Genomic DNA, 22,636 nt, shown 5'->3' on the forward strand with positions numbered 1-22,636 from the left:
GACTGCTGCCATAATCCAGGTGAGAAGTTAGGGGGCTTGGCCAGTGCGGAAGCAGTGCAGGTGGTGAGAAGTGGTTGGATTACAGATAGTTTTTGAAGGCAGAGCTATCAGAATTTCCTGATGGACTCAATGTGGTGTGTAAAAGAAAGAAGAGTCAAGGTGAGCTCTAAGATATTGGCCTGAGCAGGTGGGAGAAGGGAGATACCATTAACGGAGACAGTAAAGGGGCAGGAACAGCATGGGTTCGTATATTCTGAGTTTGTGGTGGGAGGTCATCATCCAAGTGGAGGTATAGTGGAGGGTTGGATACAGGAGTCTAGAGTCCAAGGGACATGACATCACCCCTAAAACTTCAATGGGTGGAACTGGCTGCAGCCCACCATGACGGATGTCATTAGATTTGAAGAACCTATGAGGGTCCACATCAGAAAGGCGTCTAAAGGGGCTGAGGAATTGGCTGATGTTGAACTTCAAAATAGGCAGGGTCACTTGAACCTCTTTCCTCCATCCACTTATCCCTTGTGCTCAGATTCCAGGAACCAAAGTTCTTGCACTAACTCTGCAAGTCCTCAGAAAACGGAGGGGCCCTGAGATCTGCTTGGGAAGAGCCCATGGGAATTTGGACACGTGTGTTAGTGTGTGTATGCATCTAAGTGTGAATATATTCAGGTCTGTGAATATGAGTGCTGATGTGTGCTCTGGTGTGTTCAACTTCTGTGTACCTGTATAGTCACACTTCATGTGTATTGCATGTAAATGTATATTCATTCTATATGTACACGGTGTATATAAGTGAGCCCATGTGTGCATTTTGTATATATGTTTGTGCATGTGTGTACACGTACATGTGTCAGGGCATGCAGATAATTGTGTGGGACACATGTGTACATGTAAGTGTGCACATGTGTGTCTGCAGCTGAGTATAGTTTTTCTTCCATTGCTTTTGTGGCTGTAGCTGCATCACATGTCTGCCCCTAAATTTCCTGAAGTGGGGGCCAAATCGTGCTGTATGTTTCATGGCAATGAGGTGTCCTGAGCTTGTAAAGTCTAGTCTGGGGCCTTCTCTGGGGGAGCTCACGCCCAGTGGCCCACCTGCCGGCACAGGGGTTTCCATCTCTTCCCTCCTTCCAGTCCCCTTGGCATGGGAAGTGGACTTTTTTGGCTGTTAATTGGGATCCAGACATGCACAGCAGGTCTTGGCTCACACCTTCTTCTTTGGCCTTCTTCCCAAAGCAGCTGCCCTTCAGAGGAGAAGGGGTTTGTACTCAGAGGAGGGACGGAGCCCCCTGCCAGGCTCCACCGTCGCTGGCCTGGTTGCTGGAGGACATGGCTGAACTCTAGCAACCCCCGTGGGTGGGCTTTGTGGTCCAGGTGGGAGGGCAGGAGTTGGTGGATGGGAATGAGCATGCATTGAGATGTCTGCAAGACCTGGATGTCATTCCTGCTTCTTCATTTACTAGCTGTGTGAGCTAGGGCAAGATCTTGGCCCTGCTGTGCCTCCATTTTCTCAGCTATAAAATGGGAGTACTAGTACTTACCTCTTGGTTTCCTTAGGGAGATAAATGAACTTTTGTGCTTGTTCTAGTAACTATGGCTATGTCATAAAACTTGGTAATTTAAAACAGCCCAAACACATTTGCTCACAAATTTGCAGTGTGAGCAAAGTTGGGGTGTGTGGATCATTTACCTTTTTTCCACTGGGAGCCAAGTAGGCAGGATGGGGTTGGGGGCTGGATCAGCAAGGACTGGGCCGCCTGAGCTGATGCTGACTATCGGCTGAGGCCGCAGCTGGAACGATTGGCTGGAACACCTGCCCGTGGCCTTTCCATGTGGCCTGGGCTTCCTCAGAGCATTGTGGCCGGGTTCCAAGGACCAGCATCCCGAGAGCCAGAGCCAGATGAAGCCATATTGCCTTTCATGACCTGCCCTTGAAAGTTACATAGCGTCACTTTCAAGGCGTTCAGTTCTTTGCTGGAGCCACAACTTCTCACTTGGATTTCAGGGGAGAGAATATAGATTCAGTCTTTTGACGGGGACTGACAGTGATCTTAAAGGGCATGTGGAAATATGACAGTGGGTGTTTGGGGTAAATACAATCTGCCACAGTGCCCCAAGGCTCCTCCTCCACTGTGGTCTGGGTCCTGCATTGCGGGAAATAGTGTCTGGGCGCATGGCCCTGAGGCCCCCACAAATGTGGGCCAGCCCCTCCCTGGGCAGGTGTCTAATTCCATGCTGCTCTTTTGGTCTCATAGGTGAGAAGCCTAGGGGTTCAGTCTTCACACTCAACCCCCACTGGGCCCCCTGGGCTGAGGGAGCAGGGCCCTGGAGGGGCAGAGCCAAGGCCATGGTGAGGTGGCTGGAGGAGCTGCAGTGTTCACTTACTTACCAAGTATTTCCCAAGCACCTCCTGTGCGCCAGGCTCTGATTCCGTTCTGGGGATACAACATTGAACAAAACAGGCAAACATATGTGTGTAATGAAATAAACATGCAAAATAAATGGCATGTTCGATGGGGATGAGCTCTGTGGACAAGAACAGAGCAGGGAAAGGGGGCCAGAAGAGGGACAGGGGCAGGGCAAGGTGGTGAGAGAGGCCTCACTGACATGGTGACACTTCCGTCGTCACTTGAAGCAACGAGGGAGGGGCCGTGCGAACATGGGGTGGAGTGGGGAAGAGCATTCCACACAGAGGGGACAGCGAGTGCCAAGGCCACGAAGGGGAAAGCACGGCTGGTGTGTATGAGGAAACGTGGTTGGAACGGGGCGAGCCAGGGAAGAGCAGGGGACGTGAGGTCAGAGGTCATGGCAGTGGGGATGCAGGTTGCATAGGGCCCTGTACATATGATGACTTTGGCTTCAAGTTTAAGTGAAACGGGAAGCCATTAGAGGATGTCTAGCACAGATGAAACGATCAGATTTATGGGTGTACCAGTGATCTGTGGTTGTATAACAAATCGCCCCAAACTTAGTGGCTTAAAACAGTGATTTATTATTTCCTGTGATTCTGTGGGTGGGCTGGACAGTTTCTCTGCTGGTGCTCACTCCAGTGGCTCCCTTCACCCGGAGGACGAGCTGGGCTGGCATGTGCAAGCTGGCCTCACTCAGGTCTGGCTGTCCGATCCTCCACGTGGCCTCTTGTCCTCCACTCGGGAAGACCACCTCCTTACATGGCGGTCCCAGGCCAGCATTCCAAGAAAGCAGAAGTGGAAGCTGCAAAGCCCCTTAAGGCCTAGGCCAGGAACAGCTCAGCATCGCTTCTGCTATTTAGTAGTCAAAGCAAGGCGAAAGGCCAGCCCAATTTCACCACGGGAGGGCGCTATGCAAGAGTATGACCGCCAAGAAGCATGATTAATTGGGGGTCATTTTGTAAGATCTACCACGTGGTTTAACAGGGTCTCTCTGGCTCCTATGCTGACAATAGAATGAAAGGAGACAAAGACAGAAATAGGGGAAGGAATCAGGAGGCCTTCCAACAATCCAGGCAAGAGAGGCTTGTGGCTGGGACCAGGGCCGTGATGGAGGAGGTGTGGAGAAGTGGTCAGATTCTGGTATATTCTGAGGTGGAATCAACAGGATTTCCTGACAGGTTGGGTGTGGAGTGCGAGGGAGAGGGAGGAGTTGAGGGCGACTCCAGGGGTTTTGGCCCGAGCAATCGGAAGTATGGACTTGGCATTGACTGAGATGGAGAAACCTGAGGGAGATGGAGTTTGTTTTGTTTTTGTTTCAGAGGGGCTGAAATTAGGAATTCAATTTTAGACGTGTTAAATTTAAGATGCCTCTTAGGGCAGTCAACTGGAAATGTTAAGAGGCAGTTAGATATATATGAGTCTGGAGTTCAGGAGAGAGGTCTAGACTGGTTATTTAAAGCCACGAGGTTGGATGAGATCATCCAGGGAGGGAGCATGACCAGAGAAGAGGACCACAGATTAAGCTCCAGGGCTCTCCATATGTCAAGGCTGTGGAGGCATCAAGCGTTGAGACCAACAATTCAGTCTACCACTCGGCATCCAAGGATCTTTACGTTTTTAATTGGGAGAAATTAAAAAACAAAACAAAAGCAAAAGCAGAAAAGGACAATTTTATCCATAGCCTCATCTTTCAGAATTAGCAACTCTCAACATCTTGGCCTATTTGCTTCCACTTTTGTTATGTAATTAGGTGACTGTCAGGCTATACTTGTCACGCAGATTTATTTATTCATTTATTTTTTGTTAATCCTCACCCGAGGATATTTTTTTTCCATTGATTTTTAGGTTGAGTGAAAAGGAGGTACGGAGGGGGAGACAGAGAGAGAAACATCGATGTGAGAGAGACGTCTAGTGCCTCCTACACACACCCTGACCTGGCCGGGGATTGAACCTACAACCCACACTCTAAATCGAACACTCGACCCTCCCCCTCAGTTGCGTAGGCAGATGTTCTAACCCCTGAGCAATGCCGGCCAGGACCCAGCCTCCAGATTTTTGTTAGTTATATTATTAGTTTTACTTTTTCTAGATGTAGAACACCCACAGTCTGTTCAGTAAGCATAATCCTTCTGGTTGTTTGACAGCAGTCCCAGATTTAAATAGATGCAATGCTCACTATCAGTCCCTTTGCATAGATCCTCCATTCCTGAGCTCTTTATTTTGCTTCTTCTCCTAACCGGGTAGATTTTTGGGGTTAAGTAGTTTTATTCATTCCCCCTCCTCCCATGTCCCCCCAGAAAGGCTAGAGAGATTGTGTTCCTTTGGTGCATTCATGTTTGAGATCATCTTCTCCTTTTAACAACATCGAAGTGGGTATACATTCCTGGCTCACATTTTCTTTCCCTCATTCCTTTGCAAACATTTGCTCCGCTGTCTTTTGGCATCAAATGTTGCTATGGAGAATGAAGTTAGCCTGATTTTTAAAAAAATCCTTAATGTTGAGTCACTTTTTCCATCTGGATATCTGAAGACTTTATTATTCATTCCTGAAATTCAATAGCTTAGCTAGGATATTAGTTATCTCTTGCTGTGGAACAAATCACCCCAAAACTTAGCCATGGACGACAACACGGATTTATTACCTCTCTGTTTCTGTGGGTCAGGAATCCAGGCACAGCCTAGCTGGGCCCTCTGGTTCACGGTCTCTTACAGGCTGCAGTAAAGGCAAGGGAGAGAGAACAGGAGGCAGCTCGGGAATCATGTCGGAAGAAGCTTACCATGGCTAGGCGATGTCTCAATGGTAAATATCCTATACAGTGGTTGGCAAACTCATTATATCAACAGTACAACGATTGAAATTTCTTTTGAGAGCCTAATTTTTTAAACTTAAAGTTCTTCTAATGCCACTTCTTCAAAATAGACTTGCCCAGGCCGTGGTATTTTGTGGAAGAGCCATACTCAAGGGGCCAAAGAGCCGCATGTGGTTTGCCAACCACTGTCCTATAGCATAACAAAATCTCTTCCCAATAACATTAATGTTCTCCTTTTTTTAAAAAAAAATATATTTTATTGATTTTTTTACAGAGAGGAAGAGAGGGATAGAGAGTTAGAAACATCGATGAGAGAGAAACATCGATCAGCTGCCTCTTGCACACCCCCTACTGGGGATGTGCCCGCAACCAAGGTACATGCCCTTGACCGGAATCGAACCTGGGACCCTTGAGTCCGAATGCCGAAGCTCTATCCACTGAGCCAAACCGGTTTTGGCAATGTTCTCCTTTTTTTTAAAAAAAAATATATTTTATTGATTTTTTACAGAGAGGAAAGGAGAGGGATAGAGAGTTAGAAACATCAATGAGTTAGAAACACTCCCTACTGGAATTGTGAGAGAACAAGTGGAAAAGACATCAAAATGTAAGTCTCTAGTCTAGAAAGGATGTTGTACACTGCAGAAATCCTTGAAATAGAGCAAGTGCACATGAAACCAGTCTTTGAAACCACTAGAATTCACTGAAAAGTAGCATTCAACTGTAAAACAGTTGAGAGACAAGTGTATATAGCTTCTCAGGTTCAGAGAAGAGTGTATAAAGGTGTTCAGCTGCCTCTTGCACACCCCCTACTGGGGATGTGCCCGCAACCAAGGTACATGCCCTTGACCGGAATCGAACCTGGGACCCTTGAGTCCGCAGGCCGTGGGCCCTCTGGTTCACGGTCTCTTACAGGCTGCAGTAAAGGCAAGGGAGAGAAAATAGGAGGCATCTCGGGAATCTATCCACCGAGGCTCTATCCACTGAGCCAAACCAGTTAGGGCTAATGTTCTCCTTTTTAAAAAATATGTTTTTATTGATTTCAGAGAGAGAGAGAGAGAGAAACATCAACGATGAGAGAGAATCATTGATCGGCTGCCTCCTGCACCCCTCCCCGTCCCCTCCCCCCACCATTGGGGATTGAGCCAGAAACCCGGGCATGTGCCATGACTGGGAGTCGCACTGTGACCTTCTGGCTCATAGGTTGCCGCTCAACCACTGAGCCATGCCCAGCTGGGCCTAATAATGTTCGTCTTATCTGAATCAGTGTGGAGTATCCTCCTTCCCCATTTCAACTCTTTGAATAGTTCTTATGTTTGTTTGTTTTTTTACGTGTGTTGTGTCATCTCCAGGGCTGGGCCTAGGGTGAGGCAAGCAAGGCATTGAGGACACATAATTTCAGGAGGCGCTCCCTCTCGGGTATTGACCCTGCCCTTGTGCCACCTGAGAGGAAGCAGCTCCTTAAATCTGGTGCCTTGGGTGCTTGCTTGCTCCAGTCGCAGCTCTGAGCACCTCCATGTGTCTTCCATATCATTCACTTCTCTCTCATGTCTCCTTCTCTTGGTGTTTCAAAAAAATCACTCGTCAGTGAGATTACATCAAGCCTTTTCTTTATATCAGCAAGTCTTTTGTTAATGCATATTGTTTCTAGCTGTTTATAATGTGTTTGTTCTGTAATAATGTTGTTTTCTGTTTTGTGCCCCCCCCCCCCATTTATTTCCTTAGGTCTGTGACATTCTTTTATATCTCATCCTGTGGGGGTTCGTTTAATCCCTGAGCTCTTTCTTGATTGAATAAACATTCAATCTAGTCTGAAGCAATTATAAAGAATTTTCTTCTGCTCCTTCTCATATTATCTATCTTTTAGGTTGGATTCTTTCCCCCCTCCCCCTTTCTCTCTCCCTTCCCTTCTCTTCCTTCTTCCCTTCCCTTCCCTTCCTTCTTCCCTTCCCTTCCCTTCCCTTCCCTTCCCTTCCCTTCCCTTCCCTTCCCTTCCCTTCCCTTCCCTTCCCTTCCCTTCTCTTCCTTCTTCCCTTCCCTTCCCTTCCCTTCCCTTCCCTTCCCTTCCCTTCCCTTCCCTTCCCTTCCCTTCCCTTCCCTTCTCTTCCCTTCCCTTCCCTTCCCTTCCCTTCCCTTCCCTTCCCTTCCCTTCCCTTCCCTTCCCTTCCCTTCCCTTCCCTTCCCTTCCCTTCCTTCTTCCCTTCCCTTCCTTCTTCCCTTCCTTCTTCCCTTCCCTTCCCTTCCCTTCCCTTCCCTTCCCTTCCCTTCTCTTCCCTTCCTTCTTCCCTTCCCTTCCCTTCCCTTCCCTTCCCTTCCCTTCCCTTCCCTTCCCTTCTCTTCCCTTCCTTCTTCCCTTCCCTTCCCTTCCCTTCCCTTCTCTTCCCTTCCTTCTTCCCTTCCCTTCCCTTCCCTTCCCTTCCCTTCCCTTCTCTTCCCTTCCTTCTTCCCTTCCCTTCCCTTCCCTTCTCTTCCCTTCCTTCTTCCCTTCCCTTCCCTTCCCTTCCCTTCCCTTCCCTTCCCTTCCCTTCCCTTCTCTTCCCTTCCTTCTTCCCTTCCCTTCCCTTCCCTTCCCTTCCCTTCTCTTCCTTCTTCCCTTCCCTTCCCTTCTCTTCCCTTCCCTTCCCTTCCCTTCCCTTCCCTTCCCTTCCCTTCCCTTCCCTTCCCTTCCCTTCTCTTCCCTTCCTTCTTCCCTTCCCTTCCCTTCCCTTCCCTTCCCTTCCCTTCCCTTCCCTTCTCTTCCCTTCCTTCTTCCCTTCCCTTCCCTTCCCTTCCTTCTTCCCTTCCCTTCCCTTCCCTTCCCTTCCCTTCCCTTCCCTTCCCTTCTCTTCCCTTCCTTCTTCCCTTCCCTTCCCTTCCCTTCCCTTCTCTTCCCTTCCTTCTTCCCTTCCCTTCCCTTCCCTTCCCTTCCCTTCCCTTCCCTTCTCTTCCCTTCCTTCTTCCCTTCCCTTCCCTTCCCTTCTCTTCCCTTCCTTCTTCCCTTCCCTTCCCTTCCCTTCCCTTCTCTTCCCTTCCTTCTTCCCTTCCCTTCCCTTCCCTTCCCTTCCCTTCCCTTCCCTTCCCTTCCCTTCCCTTCCCTTCCCTTCCCTTCCCTTCCCTTCCCTTCCTCCCTTCCTTTCCTTTCCCCCTTCCCCTCCCTCCGCTCCCTCCTTTTCATCTCTCTTCCTTTCCTTTTCTTTCTTCTACGCTCTCTCTGTCTGCTGAGTGCTCTCCCCTAGCTTGGGTCTGGGCAACTCTGCTCAGATACTGAATTTGCTTTGACGGCCTGTGGGCGACTTTGGTCTTGACTCCCTTCCAGCCTTCTCTGTGACATTCTCTTCTCCAAAGGAGCGCAGTTGGCGCAGTTGGCGTTGAGCATTAGGTTTTCTGTCGCCTGAGGGAATTGCAGGGCTCAGGTGAGGCCTGAGGAGTCTTTGTTCCAACACCTGGGCTCCCTGCTCTCTCCTCTGGGATTTAGGAAATGCTCTACCATATTCTACCTAATTACTGGGTGCGGCCCCTTCTGGGATGGGGGCTGTGCTCTGGCCTTGAGGGAGTCAGTAACTGGAGCCATTGTTCACTTTCTCCACTTTTACTCATTCCCACCCCCCCTTCCCCAGCAGCCTTTGCCCCTGGTTCTCAGCCAAGAGCAGGGACTTAGGATCCTTCCGTTATTTCCCTCCCATAAGGGGATTTTGGAGAACTCTACGCTCTACTCTAGTTCAGAATTGTGTTTGTTTTTCCCCTTGTCTGCCAATACTTAATGTTTGTCTCATGAAGTTTTGTTCTTTGGTGAAAAACAACATTTTTCTGAGTTACTATTTTTTCCTTTCGGGGGAAGGGAAGTCCGTGTTGCAATTTCAGCCTTCCATCTTCACACAGGAGCCCAGAGTGTGAAGTGCAATTTCAGCCTTCCATCTTCACACAGGAGCTGCCCCAGATGACCTTTGAGGCCCCTTCTAGCCCAAACTACTAGATCATGGCTCTGAGTTCCCTACTTGCCCAAGGAGGGATGTGTCCACCACCACCCAGGACAGAGCCAGCTTGGCAGTGCCCGAGGCCTTTCCATCCAGAAGGGAATTCTGTCCTGAGCTTTGAGGACTCCTGAGCAAGGACCAGGGATGCCCACGGGGGAGACTTGTGAAGTGGTTGGCGGGGATGTGCCGGGACGAGTGCCCACCACAGCCATTGTCAGGGTCAGCTAAGGGTTTTTCTCTCTGGCCCGTGGTGGGTGGGGGGGCAGATAGCTGGGCCATGCAGGTGCCCACGCTCGGCGGGGGTGGGGGTGTGTGTGTCTCCTACAACTTAGCCCTTGAGGGGCTTCGTGAATAAGCCCTTTTTCTCTTGCATCTTGGGCTGGAGCAACCAGACCTGCCAGGGGCTTCCTCAGAGGGACTGTAGAGACCCACTGGCCCTTCCTCCGATGGCCCCACTTCCTGCCAAGATCTAGCAGGTGTCTCTTCTTGGATGGTCGGCAGAGCCCACCTGAAGAGCCCACAGTCTCACGCCCCTGCCTGCCTATCAGGCTTCGGGCTGCTGCTGGCCCCTGGGAAACAGGTGGTGCCCTTGTGCCCTGAAGCCAGTCCCTGCAATTACAGATTGGCAGGCCCAGGGGCGAAGTGTGCCAGCCGGCACGGCAGCTTGCTGGCAGCCAGTCTGTGCCTGGGGCCTGTGTCCTGACTGGGCCAGCCACACGGGGAGAGGAGCTGATCCATGAAAGGAGAGGATCGGGTCTTAGCTCTGTCCCCGTCTCCACGGGCCCATGGAGGATGTCTGCCGTCTCCCTTCCTGGCGGGGCCTAGAATCCGTTCTTTGCAGGTCAGAGGTCAGATACTGCCCAATTGGAAGACTTAGGTGGGCCAAGGTGGAAGACACTGCCCACCACCCCGTAGGGACTGAGCCTTCTCTGGGCAGGGGCTTCCTCTCTCCTCCGGCTCCCTCCCCTGCCTCCCTGTGCGTGCAGGTGTGCCCGGGAGAGGTGTGTGTGTGTGTGTGTGTGTGTGTGTGTGTGTGTGTGAAGGTGTGCGTGTATGCATGTCCATGTGCATGAGTGCGAGGGCACGAGCATGTTTGTGTACATGCATATGTGTGTATGCACATGTGATTGTGTGTGCTGTCCATGTTATGAGACCACAAGCATGCACACACACATGCTAGGCTGTTTTTCACCAAGTGAGCATGTACCAGTGTTTACAGCCACCGTCTACTTGGTTGGTGCTTTAGCCACCAGAGTTTTAATGTCATTCATGTTACCTGCACATGTGTGTACTTGTGATGCATGAGTTTTGCGTGTGTTCCAGGTTATGAGTGTCCATGTATATGTGTGCATATGTGAGATTGTGCACGTGTGCTGAAGCTTGCGTACACGTGTGTGAGGTCTTGCATACGCACGTGTCTGTGCGTGCTTGTGTGCCTGCATCACAGTGTGAGTGTGTGTGTGTGTGTGTGTGCCCGCCTCTGTGGTTGGGGTGATTAAGGCCAGGGCGAGTAATCAAGGGGAATCCTCTGGAGTCTGAAATGGGAAAGGCCAGAGGCTGAGGGGCAACACGGTTCTCAGGCTCCAGGCAGCGTTCCCAGGCCCTGTCACCCAGGGGGACTCAGTCAGGGTGCAGGGGAGCAAGCTCAGGCGATGAGGGGACAAGGGCAGAATCCGATTTCCCTTTTGGAAGTCCCCTCCAGCGCTGGGGCGGGGGTGTGGGGCCTGGGAAACTGGTAAGGAGGAGGGAGAGGGAGGCCTGGACCGGGCCAGCAACAGTAGGCAGGAGGGACGGGCGATTGGAGGGACGTTTAGGATGCAGAATGGACAGGACTCAGTGACTGGAGAGCTGTGAGGGTGAGCAGTGTATGGGGGAGCCCCCCCTCCCACTCCCCGTGTGTGGCCTGAGTGATGGGGTACAACAGGCTTTCCCAGAGAGCAGCTTTGGGGCTCGCTGGCGGCCATCTGTCTGGGGCCTATGTCCTGGCTGGCTCATCCAGTGAGGACAGCAACATTGGGGGCACAGCAGGAGACAACACGTTTGGGGACCTGGTCACTGAGAGGAGCCTGTGGCCACCCGGGAGAGGGTGTCCAGGAGGTGCCGGCCTGTAGGGCTGAGGCAACCACGTAGGGGTAGCCTCAGACAGTCGGCTACATTGTTCAGGGCGACTGTATTTCAAGCCACAGCCCTTTCTCAGTTTTAATTGAGGAACCAGAGTCTGACCTGGAGACGGGAGCCACTGAGCTCTCAGACCCAAGTTGCACGCAGCCTGTGGGAACGCGTGCAGTGCCCGGCGAGGGTCCCAGCTTTAGAAGCACAGGCTGGAGGCGCCTGGCAGAGCGTCTGGGCCACCCGATTGCTGCCTGGTTGGGGAAATCAAGGCCCAGAGGGTGCCCTTCCCAGGGTAGCCCAGCCTGGCAGGGTGGGGCCGGCCCATCCACGGGGAGGACACACCCCTTTGTTGGAGGGCCTTCCTGGAGCAGCTGTCTCAGGAGACTGTAATTGTGGGATTGGGCGGCGGCTTCTCCGCCAGGCCTTTGGCCCCTCCAGCCGCGGTGTGGAGAGAGGATTTGGTGGCTTGGGGCCGGTTTCCAGGTGTGTCAGGAAACCTGGCATCCTCGGCGGCCGCGTTCAGCCTGAATGGCCCATTGTGGCTGCAGCCTCCCTCTGATCTGCTCTATTCTGGGCTCGGGCCCCACCCTGCCCCAGCTGGAGGAAGGAAAAGGTGTATTTCAGCATGTCCTGTGGCTGTGAGGGGGCAGGGAGAGGCAGAGTGCGTGGTGCCAGGGCGGGTGCCCGCCACAAGCTGGGGGTGGCGGTCCAGGTGGAGCGGCTGGAATGTGAGGGGAGGTGACTGTGGGCCCAGCCCAGGCTTTCATGTGGCCTCAGGAGGCTGGGGGACAAATCCTGTCAGGCTGGAATGCAGGTCTGCGGCCTGCCTGGGCCTCGCCTGAGACTTGCCTGCCAGCAGGTCTGCCCCCCACCCTGTGGGTGCCCAGCCCTCCGCCTAGGCCCGGAGGGAGACCCGCCCTGCCCTCAGGGTTCCCGAGTTTGGGTGCAGAGGACCAGGGCCTGGTTAGACGAGAGAACACACACAGCTGCTCCCGCTCCTCGGTGGGTTCTGCCTCTCCCCACACTGGGCCATACTCCTGCCCGCCCAGCCCGGCGCGTGATGCCGGCCTCCCTGCCTCTGCTCCAGCGGGTCCTCTGCCTCCTGGCCGTGGCCACCCCGATCCTGCCCACCCTCCAGGGCTTTGCTCAGCGCCACCTCCACCCGGGGCCCTGCCCGTCCTGGGCTTTCCTCTGCTTCTCTCCTGCCAGCTTCGCTGGGCACTGTGGCTGCTGAGGCCTCTGTGGAGCCTCCCTCCCCGCCCCCCAGCTTCCTGTCCCTCACCTTGCACAGGGCCAGCCACAGGGGTGAGGGCCTTGCCAGAAAGGATTTTGCTGTGTAACCTTGGGCTTGAGCCTCCTCACCTGTGAAATAGGTGTACTGATATCTACCTTCTGAGGCGGCTGCGAGGTGAGATGGGTGCCCAGACTGACCAGGCCTGGCACACAGTAGGTGTGTGTGCAGGCGTGAGCCCTTGGTTCCTCTGCCCTGGGTGCTCACAGGCCTTTGGAAGCCAGAGCCTGGGCTGCCCTGGGCACGGCCCCGTGACTCCGGGAATGGCGGATTCCACCCCAGCAATAAGCTCTTGGAAGCTCTGAGAAATAAGACTTCTTTTCTCCTTCTCGCTGCCTCATTAAGCTCTTCTTGAGTGAGTGGAATGAGGATTGTCCTAATCCTCTGGCACGAGGAGGGGGTTAGGGAGCTGGGAGAGACAGGCCGAGGTGGCCTCCTGTTGCCAGCAGACACTGGGGTGGGGGTGGGGACACACAATAGCCACCCATCAGTGTACACAGGCCTTAGGGGAGCAGAGAGGAGGCAAGGGCTTCCCCCTCTCCCAGCCTGTTGTCCTGCCTCTAAAGGTGGCCTGGAAGTCCTGGCTGCCTCCTGCTGGGGCCCTAGGGGTGACCTCAAGTGCTGGACCCGGGGGGCTTGCCCATGAGGGAGAGTGCTGTTCCCAGGCTGGGGCCTGGCCTCCCCTCTGGGTCATGCCTGCCAGCCTGCCCCATGCCTGCCAGCCTGCCCACCTTGAGGCGACCGGAAAAGGAAATAGTTCCAGACTCAGCCATCCCAATAAGTCTTTTTTTTTTTTAAAAAAATATATTTGTATTCATTTCAGGAAGGAAGGGAGAGGGAGAGAGAAAGAGAGACACATCAATGATGAGAGAGAATCACCGATTGGCTGCCTCCTGCACGCCCCACACTGGGGATTGAGCTCATCCCAATAAGTCTTGATGGACCTTCCTCTGTGCAGCCTCAGTCTCCCTCTCCACAGCGGGAAGAGCCATTGCTCGGAGGGGTAGGTGACTGAGGTCCAGGGGCCTCACCTGCCTGCCCTTTGTCCACAGGTGTTCCTGGCCCTTGGGGAGCTGCTTCTGTCCTGCAACTGGGCAGTGGTTGCTGATATCCTGCTGGTAGGTGTGGGGGTCAGAGTGGGGGGCTGGGCTTGGGGCCTTTTGAGCAGGGGGAGCTGGCATCTGCCTAGCTCAGGCTGGACCTCTGCTGTTAGGTGGCCTGGATGTTGGGAGGGAGACCCTGGGGTAGGGGACCGAGGCCACTGAATAGTTTCCTTGAATCATGGGCTTCCCTGACACTCCTAAGTGTCTCCTCTATCACCCCATTTTGCAGATGAGCAAATGGAGGCTCAGAGAGGGCAGGGCCCGGATGAAGGACACACAGCATGCCAAGGCACTGGGCCAGAACTGGAGCCCAGACTTTTTGACTCCAGGGCTCCCTTCCTCCCAGCCTCTTTCTCAACTGCACTGCTTTTCAACCAACAGGCTCCTTGGCCTCCCCTCTGGGCTTGTAGATGGGGGTGTTGGACTTTAGGGCTCTGGCCACTGAGCCCAGGCAGGTCTGGGCCACCACAGCTCCCATGCCAGGGGCTGTAACGAGGCCGGATGCTGTCCTGACCACATCCCTCTGCTAGGTGCAGGGTCTCCCTTCTTCCCAGTCTCCCTTCTTCCATCTCGGAGACATGCAGGGAAGGGCTTTGAGCACCGCAGGGCTGTGCCCTTGTGGATAACCAAGAGCCCTCATCCCTGGGCACAGGGGATCGGAGCAGCTTGGCTGAGAGCTGTCCTGAGGATGGGGTGGCTGGGGCACGGGCTCGGATTCAGGAAACAGACCTGGGTTTCAGCTCTGCTGCTGTCACTTATAGGCTGTATGACCTAGGCAAGTCACTTTGTGCTCCTGAGCCTCGGTTTCCCTGCGTGGCAAGTGGGGATGAACTTGCCCTACGGGTTATTGTGAGGGTGAAATGAGATGGTATGTGTGAAGCTTTGCCCACTGGCTGGCTGGGGTTCTGAGAGCAGTTCAGAGCTTCCCACTTTCTCATCTTCCATCTCCCAGAGATAGCCTGGCTCCTAGAATCTGCGTTCGAAAGGGCCCTGGGGGAAGTGCAGCCATTTAATCAGCCGCCAAGGCCTGCTTGACTACTGCTGCCGATGGGGTGCTCACTCCTGCTCCTCCCCGTGGCCCAGGCTCAGCGGTGTAGACGGGCCTGCGGGGTCTTTGACTCCGGTGGGTGTATCAGCTGCAAGGCGGGCAGGTCTTCTCGTCTCCTCTCTCCAGACAGGGTACCTGGGCTCCCGCCCAAACTCAGCTACAGACCTGCTGAATGGCCTTGGGCCTCAGTTTCCTTGTCTGTAAAAAGGGGTAATCATGCAGGCCTGGCGGGGTACGCCAGGGAGCCTGCAGGAAAGCCCTGCAGGTGAATGGGAAAGCAGGAACGTGCTGGCAGACGTGTTCTTTGTGGAATTGCCCACTTTCAGGCACAGGGAGCTACCCCTGACCCCACATAGCTGTTCTCCCAGGCGGTTCAGAGGGAGCTGCAACCTGCCCCCCGCAGCGCCCTCGCCTGCCCCCCGCAGCGCGGCTCCCTTTTCCACACGACAGCACCAGAGATATGTGAAGACTGCGCCCGTGGTCCCCAGTGTCTGTGTTCACAAGAATGATTAACCTGGCCAGGAAGCCCCCTTCGTAGGGCTGTGTGTGCTGGGGGTAGGGGTTGGGGAAAGGGGAGGGCTAGGGCCTGCTTAGTCATAGTTGGACCCGCCTGGCTCTGCTGGGGAGCTACCCAGGGGGCCGGCTGGCCATGGCCCAGACACCTGGGGGCTCCCTGGGGTCCTTCCCTGGCCCGGAGGCCTCCAGCCCCCAAGCTTAGCAAGGCCCACCACCCCGGGAAGGCTTCGTGCCCCCTTCTTCTGCCTCCCCACCTTCCCGAAGCCCCTTAGCGAGGACTGCCTTTGGGCACTCCGTCGGTGGGAGCTGGGCCAGTGCTTGCAGTCTTGGGAGCTCAGGTCCCTGGCAGAGAGGAAGTGGCCTTGGCCAAGCCCAGGTGAGGGGCAGCTGTGGGGACCTGGTGTGTGGAGAGGAGGAGGAGATGCCAGCTGGGAGCAGGACGAGGACGGAGTGGGAGGTGAAGGAGACCTGGAGTGCAGACCAAGCCTGCAGGAAGCTGTGCCCGGGGAGAGACAGGATGGCAGCTGAGTTGGCAGAAGATCCTGGGAAGCTGGAGTTGCTTTTCTAGAAATGGGGTGGGAGCAGGGAGGGGAGAAGGAGGGGTAGGTGAGGGCTGCGGGAAGAGCCTGGATCAGGGCAGGGGCAGGGAGCGTGTGGGGACATGGGTATGGCCGAAGGGTCCCATCTGTGCGCAGGCTCTTGCTCCTGAGGCACAGGTGGTCTCATTGGGCGAGACCCAGGGAGTGAGGAGGCCCCAGGCTATAGGGACAGGTGAGCTGATCCCTGCTACCGCATCCTGCCCATTCCTGAGGGCTCCATGGAGGCGGCCTCCATGTCCGTCCTGCCCCAGGAGCACTGCTCTCTGGTCCGCATATCCACAAATAAGAGAGGCCGGATTTTCCCGGCCAGTGGTTCTCGAAGTTCATGATTCATGTTTGGGGAGCTTGTTGCAAATTCAGCTCCGACGCAGTGGGTCTGCACGGGGGCCAGGGACCTGCATTTCTAATGGACGTTCCATGGGATCCTGACGTAGATGTTCCTCGCAGCACACCTGGAGCCCACTGGTCTGGCACGAGCTCCTCAGTCCGTGAACCCTCTGCAAAACCTACTAGTGCTGTCCACCCCCTTGTTCACGCCTCTCTGACAAGGCGCTCCCGCCCTGAGCCTTGGAAGACCCCGTCCTGGCTCATTCCTGTTGATGAAAAGGATCTGGCTCCGTCACAGCCAAGACCCACCTCAGACCCACTCCGACAAGCTCCCCCTAGCCCAGCTGGGTCCCCAAGAGCACTGCTCTTCAGAAGGCTGACATTGTGTCTTCCCAGGCGGAGCTCCCAGCTTCCCCGAACCTACCGGTGGGCTCCAGCTCCCTCTCAGCCCTCCTGTCTGTCTGGGCCCCCCTTGGGGTGACCCAGAGTCAGCTCACTCCAGCCCAGCCCTGGGGAGGAGGGCAGAGGGGAGCTCACGCCCTCTCCCAGGTTCGTCCTCTGGAGGCTGGAATCCAGCCACGGGACTCGTCCCCCACCTCCCAGCAGATTCCTCCTACCCCCGCCCCCCCCCGCAGGGTAACCCTCCTGTGCTGCTGACCAGTCCCAGCACCTCCCTGCTCTGCCTTCTGCCCTCCAGGTAGCTGTCTGCTCACACTCCCAGGGGGTCCCAGTGTGAGGGCTGAGTGGGGAGCGCAGGAGGCAGGCTGCCAGGGAGTCTGCACCTGGTGGTTGCCACTCTGAATCTCTGTGGGCCCTTGGTTGTCGCTGGTTATACCCCGGGCTATAAAGGGAACTGCTCCTCTAAGGAGGGGAATAAAAACAGAGGTGTATTTGTCTCAGAATAGAGCGAGCCTGGGTGTTTGGGAACCAAAAGCCTCTCGCTTCTACAATGACCAGCTGGGCTCTCCAGCAGCTGGCGGGTCCAGCCATGGCCCTCTGGCCACGTGGAGACAAGGGGGCCCAGAGCAGGCAGGGGGTGGGGGGGACTTCCCTCTCTAGCCACTGCCTGGGGTTCCTGGGAGGGGAGGATGGGAGCAGCCTGCCTGGATCTTACTCTGAGGGTCCACGCAGCCCTGGCCCCCGAATGGCCTTTTTTGGACACTCAGGGCCTGGCCTCTAGGAATTCCTGCCCTTTTCCCCAGAACTGCTAGTGAGTAATCACATAATTATGGGGTGAGAAGGAAGCGCTTGGGGAAGGTGCAGCGCTGTGGTCAGTTCCTCCTCTGGCCTGTTGGCAGGTTGCCGTGATGGGCGGGAGGCCCCGCTTTCTCAGCACCTGGAAAGAGTGGCTCAGCACCAGTGACCCCAGGACTAGCGGGTCACCCACAAGAGTGACTCCAACTACTCTGCCCTGCCCACCCACAAGGCCCCTCTCACCAGACCCCCTGTGGCTCCCAGTCCCTGGCTTCCTGCTCCCTTTGCTCATACTGTCCCTGGCCTGGAATGCCCCTCCCGAGTCCCTACCAGTTACCTGTTTGCAGGGCTAGGGATGAACTTGTCCTTTTTATCCTTCTCTCTGTTTTCCAAATGTTCTAGAACAAACACATAAATATTGTGGAAAGACTCCTTGCTCCTAGCAGCTGAGTGGTCAGTAGGCCCGCACTGGAGGGAGAAGGCCTGGGATCGAAGCTCAGGCTTGCTGTTTCCTGGCTGGGTGGCCCTGCAAGTTACTCACCCTTCCTGTGGGAGGTTTCCTCACCGAGAAAATGTGGATAATAATCATACCCCCTCATGGCTGGGTTGAATATACATACTAGTATGTATATTCATTTGTATATATCTGTACATACATATATACATATATACACACACATACACTGAGTGGCCAGATTATTATGATCTCTGAATGCATAATAACCTGGCCACTCAGTGTGTGTGTGTGTGTGTGTGTGTGTGTGTGTGTGTGTGTATATTAGAGGCCCGGTGCATGAATTTGTGCATGGGTGGGGTCCAGCCAGCCTGGCCAGGGGGAGGGGACATGGGCAGTTGGCCGGCCTGCCTGCTGGTCAAACTCCTGGTCGAGGGGACAATTTGCATATTAGCCTTTTATTATATAGGATATACACTGAGTGGCCAGATTATTATGCATTCAGAGATCATAATAATCTGGCCACTCAGTGTCTATTTAAATATATATACACATATAAATATACACACACATATATTTATATATACACATATAAATATATATTCACATATAAATACATATATGTACACACATATATAAGTAACATGCACACAGGAAGCATTTAGTAAATGTTAGTAATTATTCTCATTGTTATACTCTCTGATGGGCTCTAGGACACCTAGATCTCAGGGAGAAGCCTCTGCAGTGGGAAGCTCCCCTGTGGCTGCTCCGTGGGGACCGTGTGGCTTCTGCTTGAACACCCCCCCCCGCCCCCCGGCCCCTGCCACAGCTGTGGGTCCAGGCAGGGTTTTTCCTGGGACCAGTTTCCAGATCTACTTGATTTATTTAGCCGTCCCCTCTGTGCCTGGTGCCTCGCTGTACCCCAGGGACCCCAAGAGAAATTCGGAGCTTTGCTGCCCAGACAATGGAGGGGTAAGAGGAGGTGGACAAAGGAGGAACCGTCCCAGTGGTGGGGGATGTGCATTCAGTTAGGGGTGCACACAAGGGCCGTGGGAACTCAGGGCAGGTCCCTGAGCTCTGAAAGGCTTCACAGAGGAGGTGACCCAAAGGTCAGTCCCAAAGGACAAATGGGGATGCTCCAGCTGGACCAGAGAGGGGAGGCTGGCCAGGCAGAAGGCACAGCATGTTCCAATGTCCGGAGGCATTCTGCCTCCCACAGCCATAGGATGCTGTTTCCATCTGATGTCCATAGAAGCCTCCAGGTACCGGGTGAAGAACGCTAAGAGCATAACCCTCCCTGGAGGTACTATTATTATCCCCGTTTGGGGATGAGGAGACTGAGGCACAGAAAGCAACTTGCCCAAAGTCACACAGACATTCTGACTCCAGAATTCATATTCCGAACCTCCCTACCCTCTTCCATGGAGTTGTGTGGGCCTCTCCAGCTAGGCTGCTGTTGGTCTCTGCCAAGTGGGGCTTGAACTTCTTTTTAAAAAATATTTTTATTGATTTCAGAGAGGAAGAGAGAGGGTGAGCGAGAGATAGAAACATCAATGATGAGAGAAAATCATTGATTGGCTGCCTCCTGCACACCCCCGACTGGGGATCGAGCCTGCAACCTGGGCATGTGCCCTTGACTGGAATCCAACTTGGGACCCTTCAGTCCCCAGGCCGATGCTCTATCCACTGAGCCAAACCAGCTAGGGTGGGCTTGAACTTCTTGAGAGAAAGGCCCAGCTGACCTTTCTCTGTCCTGCCCAGGCGCCCACCACGCCTGCACCTGGCGGTGTACCCACTTTCACCCTGGCAGCCTGCACTGCTGCTTCCCGGGTCCTTGAGCCGGAAGGCCCCAGCCCACCTCTGTTGTCATAGCCATGCCTTGTCCCTGCGAGTTTAAGAGCAAACCTTCAAAGGGGTGGCCTCATCAGGGGCCTTGGCACCCCCATCCTGGGAGACCAGGGAGTCTTCCTGAACCTCGGTGGGGCCTGCCATTTGGTGGTGGGGCTTTATGCACTGGGGTCATTGACTCCCTCTCATCGTATTCCCTGGGCCAGCCTGTCACACCTCCGGTTCTTGGCAGGAGAGAAGCAGGAGGTGAGCATGAGGGGGCATCCACTCCCTGCCCTCGCTTGGAGAGCTACCCGGGTGCTCCTGTGTTTTACAGTCAGTGGTGCTGCCCAAATGCCGGGGGACAGCGGAGGCGCTTCAGATCACAGTGGGCCACGTCCTAGGAGATGCCAGCAGCCCCTATCTCATTGGACTGGTAAGGCGAGGCGGGTGGCTGGGCTGCAGGCGGGCCTGAGTGTGTGTGAGGTGGGGAAGGTCTGGGGCAGAAATGCATGTGGTAAGGCCTGCGAGCTGGCCTGGTGGGCCTGCAGACCCAGCCTCCCTTCTCTGCAGATCTCCAGTGTCCTGCGGGCCAGACGCCCCGACACCTACCTGCAGCGCTTCCTCAGCCTTCAGCAGAGTTTCCTGTGCTGTGCTTTCGCCATCGTCCTGGGGGGCGGCTGCTTCCTGCAGGTTGCACTGCACCTGGAGAAAGACCAGGCACAGGCCCAGCAGCCTGGCTCAGGTACCTCCACCCCTCACACCCATGCCAGGCCCAGGGCTGAACCCCATAGGAACAAGGAGCACCAGCCACCCCCTGAGCTCCTGGCCAGTTTATTTGTTCATTCATTCACCATTCATTAATTTATTCACTCATTCAAAAATAGTTATTATGCCCTTGCTATGTGCCAGGCAAGATTGCAGATGCTGGCGAGCGAATGCCAAGTACAAGTTCTCATGGATCTGATGCTCTAGAAGGCAGAGATTCATGAAACAAACAAACAAAAAAGCAGAAGATGGAGTGTGTTTGAGGTGATAAGTGCTACGGAGAGACATTAAGCAGGAAAAGTGGGTCGAGAGGAACAGGTAGAGGCAGTTTAAAATTTTCAAAAGGGTGATGAGGGAGGTCCTCACCGGACAGGTGACACTGGAGCAAAGATTTGGAGTGGAGGGCGTGAGCCAGGCAGCTGTCTGTGGAGAGGGAACCGCTAGTGCAAAGGCCCTGAGGTGGGATGTACCTGCTGTGTTTGAGGACTGGCACGGAGGCTAGTGCAGCTGGAGCAGGAGCGAGGGGAAAGGCATAAATAAGGGTGGCGGTAATGGGGTCAGAGCATGGGGTGTTTCGAGGGGCCCTTGTAGGAACTGGGGCTTTAACTCGGAGTGAGACGGGGGCCCTGTGGGGTTTCCAGCAGATGAGCCTTCAGGCAACTGATTTATCCCTCGAAAGCATCACTCTGGCCGCGGTGTTGAGAACAGACTGTAGGGGCTTGGCATTGATGCAGAGGCCACAGGAGGCTCCGCAGCCTCAAGGGAGAGCGGCGGGGCTGGGACCATGGCGGTGGCGGCGTTGAAGAAGGGGTCGGATTTGGAGTTTGTTTTGAAAATGGAAGCTAGAGGATTTCCTGACTGACTGGTCAGGTCCCAATGCTCCTTTTGCCTCCTTTGGGGTTGGCTGAGCTTTTCCTCACACAGGGACCCCGGACGGCAAGGATGCGGAGTGCCAACGCCTGCTTCCTGGCACGGAAGCTTTCACAGAGGACTCCTGAGGCGTCCCCCCTCCTGTGCTCCCCTCCTCCCCCCCGTCCTGCAGCGAGGAGTCCCGCCCACCCTGTCTGCAACCCTGCTGCTGGTCTCCACCGTGTCCGTGCCTCTGCTCACCCTTGGCTGTGGCTCCGGGACTCTGGCCGAGCTGCACCTGCCATGTCTTTGCTCCCATAGAGAGCTGGCGGGGCCTGTGGCGGGGCTGGGAATTGAGCTATCAGCACCCTCCGTGGGAGGCCTGGGCCGGCGCCTGCCCCCAGCACGGGGCTGCTCCAGCCTGGGGTCCTCAGCCTGTCTGTCAGGAGGCCCTGATTAAAGTATGGCCAGGACAAAGCCCGTGGATGGCAGGCCTTTGGGCCATTATGTTATTTATAGTCTCGCCGTGCCTCTGCTGGGCGTGGGAGCAGGAGAGGAAGAGGTGGGGAAACGGAGGGAGCCGCGCAGATGGGTCTCTAGGCCTCTCCACCCTGGACTTCCCACTGTGACTCAGTGTCCTCACCCTGCAGGGTCAGGAGGGCACAGGACACCCCTCTCTGTGAATTCAGCCTCTGAACAAAAGGTGGGGGCCGAATCCGTAGTCTTGGAGATAGGTTTCTGCTAGGGTGCGGGTGCGGGTGTGGGTGTGCGGCTTCAAGTTCCAGGGAGCGACATGGAGGAGTGCCCACGCCTGCGCAGACCAGGGGCTCACAGGGCTGAGCAGGAGTACTCCTGGCTGTGCCTTGCTCTGCACACCGGCCCCCACCCCGTCCCCACACCCTGACCCTCGCACAGCCCACGGGGAGGGCTGGCTCTGTGGGACTCCCACTGGGCTCAGAGCAGCTGGGCGCAGTGGGCCCTGCAGGAGATCAGCAGCTTCCAGGCGGGCGGCATGTTCGTTCCGCCTGTGAGCATGAGCTCCTCTCCCCCTCCCCTGGTGCCCGGCCAGGCGATCACTTGTTTACTTGCTGATCGCCCCCTTCACTGTGCCAGGCTGTGCCTGTCTCCCAGCAGCTGTGGGCAGAGCAGTGGCCCAGCCCTATGCTCACCTCCTGGCCCTTGCTTGCTCCATCCCTGCCCCCTGTGTGCCCTCCCTGTGCTCACTGGTGGGTGGGACAAGTTCCAGGAGCTAGACTCTCGCTCAGCCCACGCCTGTTCTCCAGGCCCAGCTCTCCCCCAGGAGAGGCCACGCCAGGCCGACCAGCCCCTCAACCCAGGATTTGACACTTGGAGCTCATGAAATGGGGGGAGCTGTCCCGT

The 22,636-nt window shown here is 55.1% G+C and overlaps 1 protein-coding gene across 1 annotated transcript in view; it reads left to right on the forward strand.

The window, feature by feature from the left end:
* Positions 1-21,904, forward strand: part of SPNS3 (SPNS lysolipid transporter 3, sphingosine-1-phosphate (putative)) — a gene marked incomplete at its 5' end in the record, with an annotated part of 48,972 nt that extends 27,068 nt beyond the window's left edge. The window contains 4 exons of the mRNA XM_079797868.1: positions 13,624-13,689; positions 19,977-20,075; positions 20,213-20,384; positions 21,332-21,904. Of these exons, the coding sequence (XP_079653994.1) occupies positions 13,624-13,689; positions 19,977-20,075; positions 20,213-20,384; positions 21,332-21,405 (411 nt within the window). The 3' untranslated portion in view covers positions 21,406-21,904. The remainder of the gene's footprint in view (positions 1-13,623; positions 13,690-19,976; positions 20,076-20,212; positions 20,385-21,331) is intronic.
* Positions 21,905-22,636: the final 732 nt, after the last annotated feature.

This window comes from Cnephaeus nilssonii, assembly GCF_951640355.1.
Source record: "Cnephaeus nilssonii genome assembly, chromosome: 19".
Taxonomy (NCBI): Eukaryota; Metazoa; Chordata; class Mammalia; order Chiroptera; family Vespertilionidae; genus Cnephaeus; species Cnephaeus nilssonii.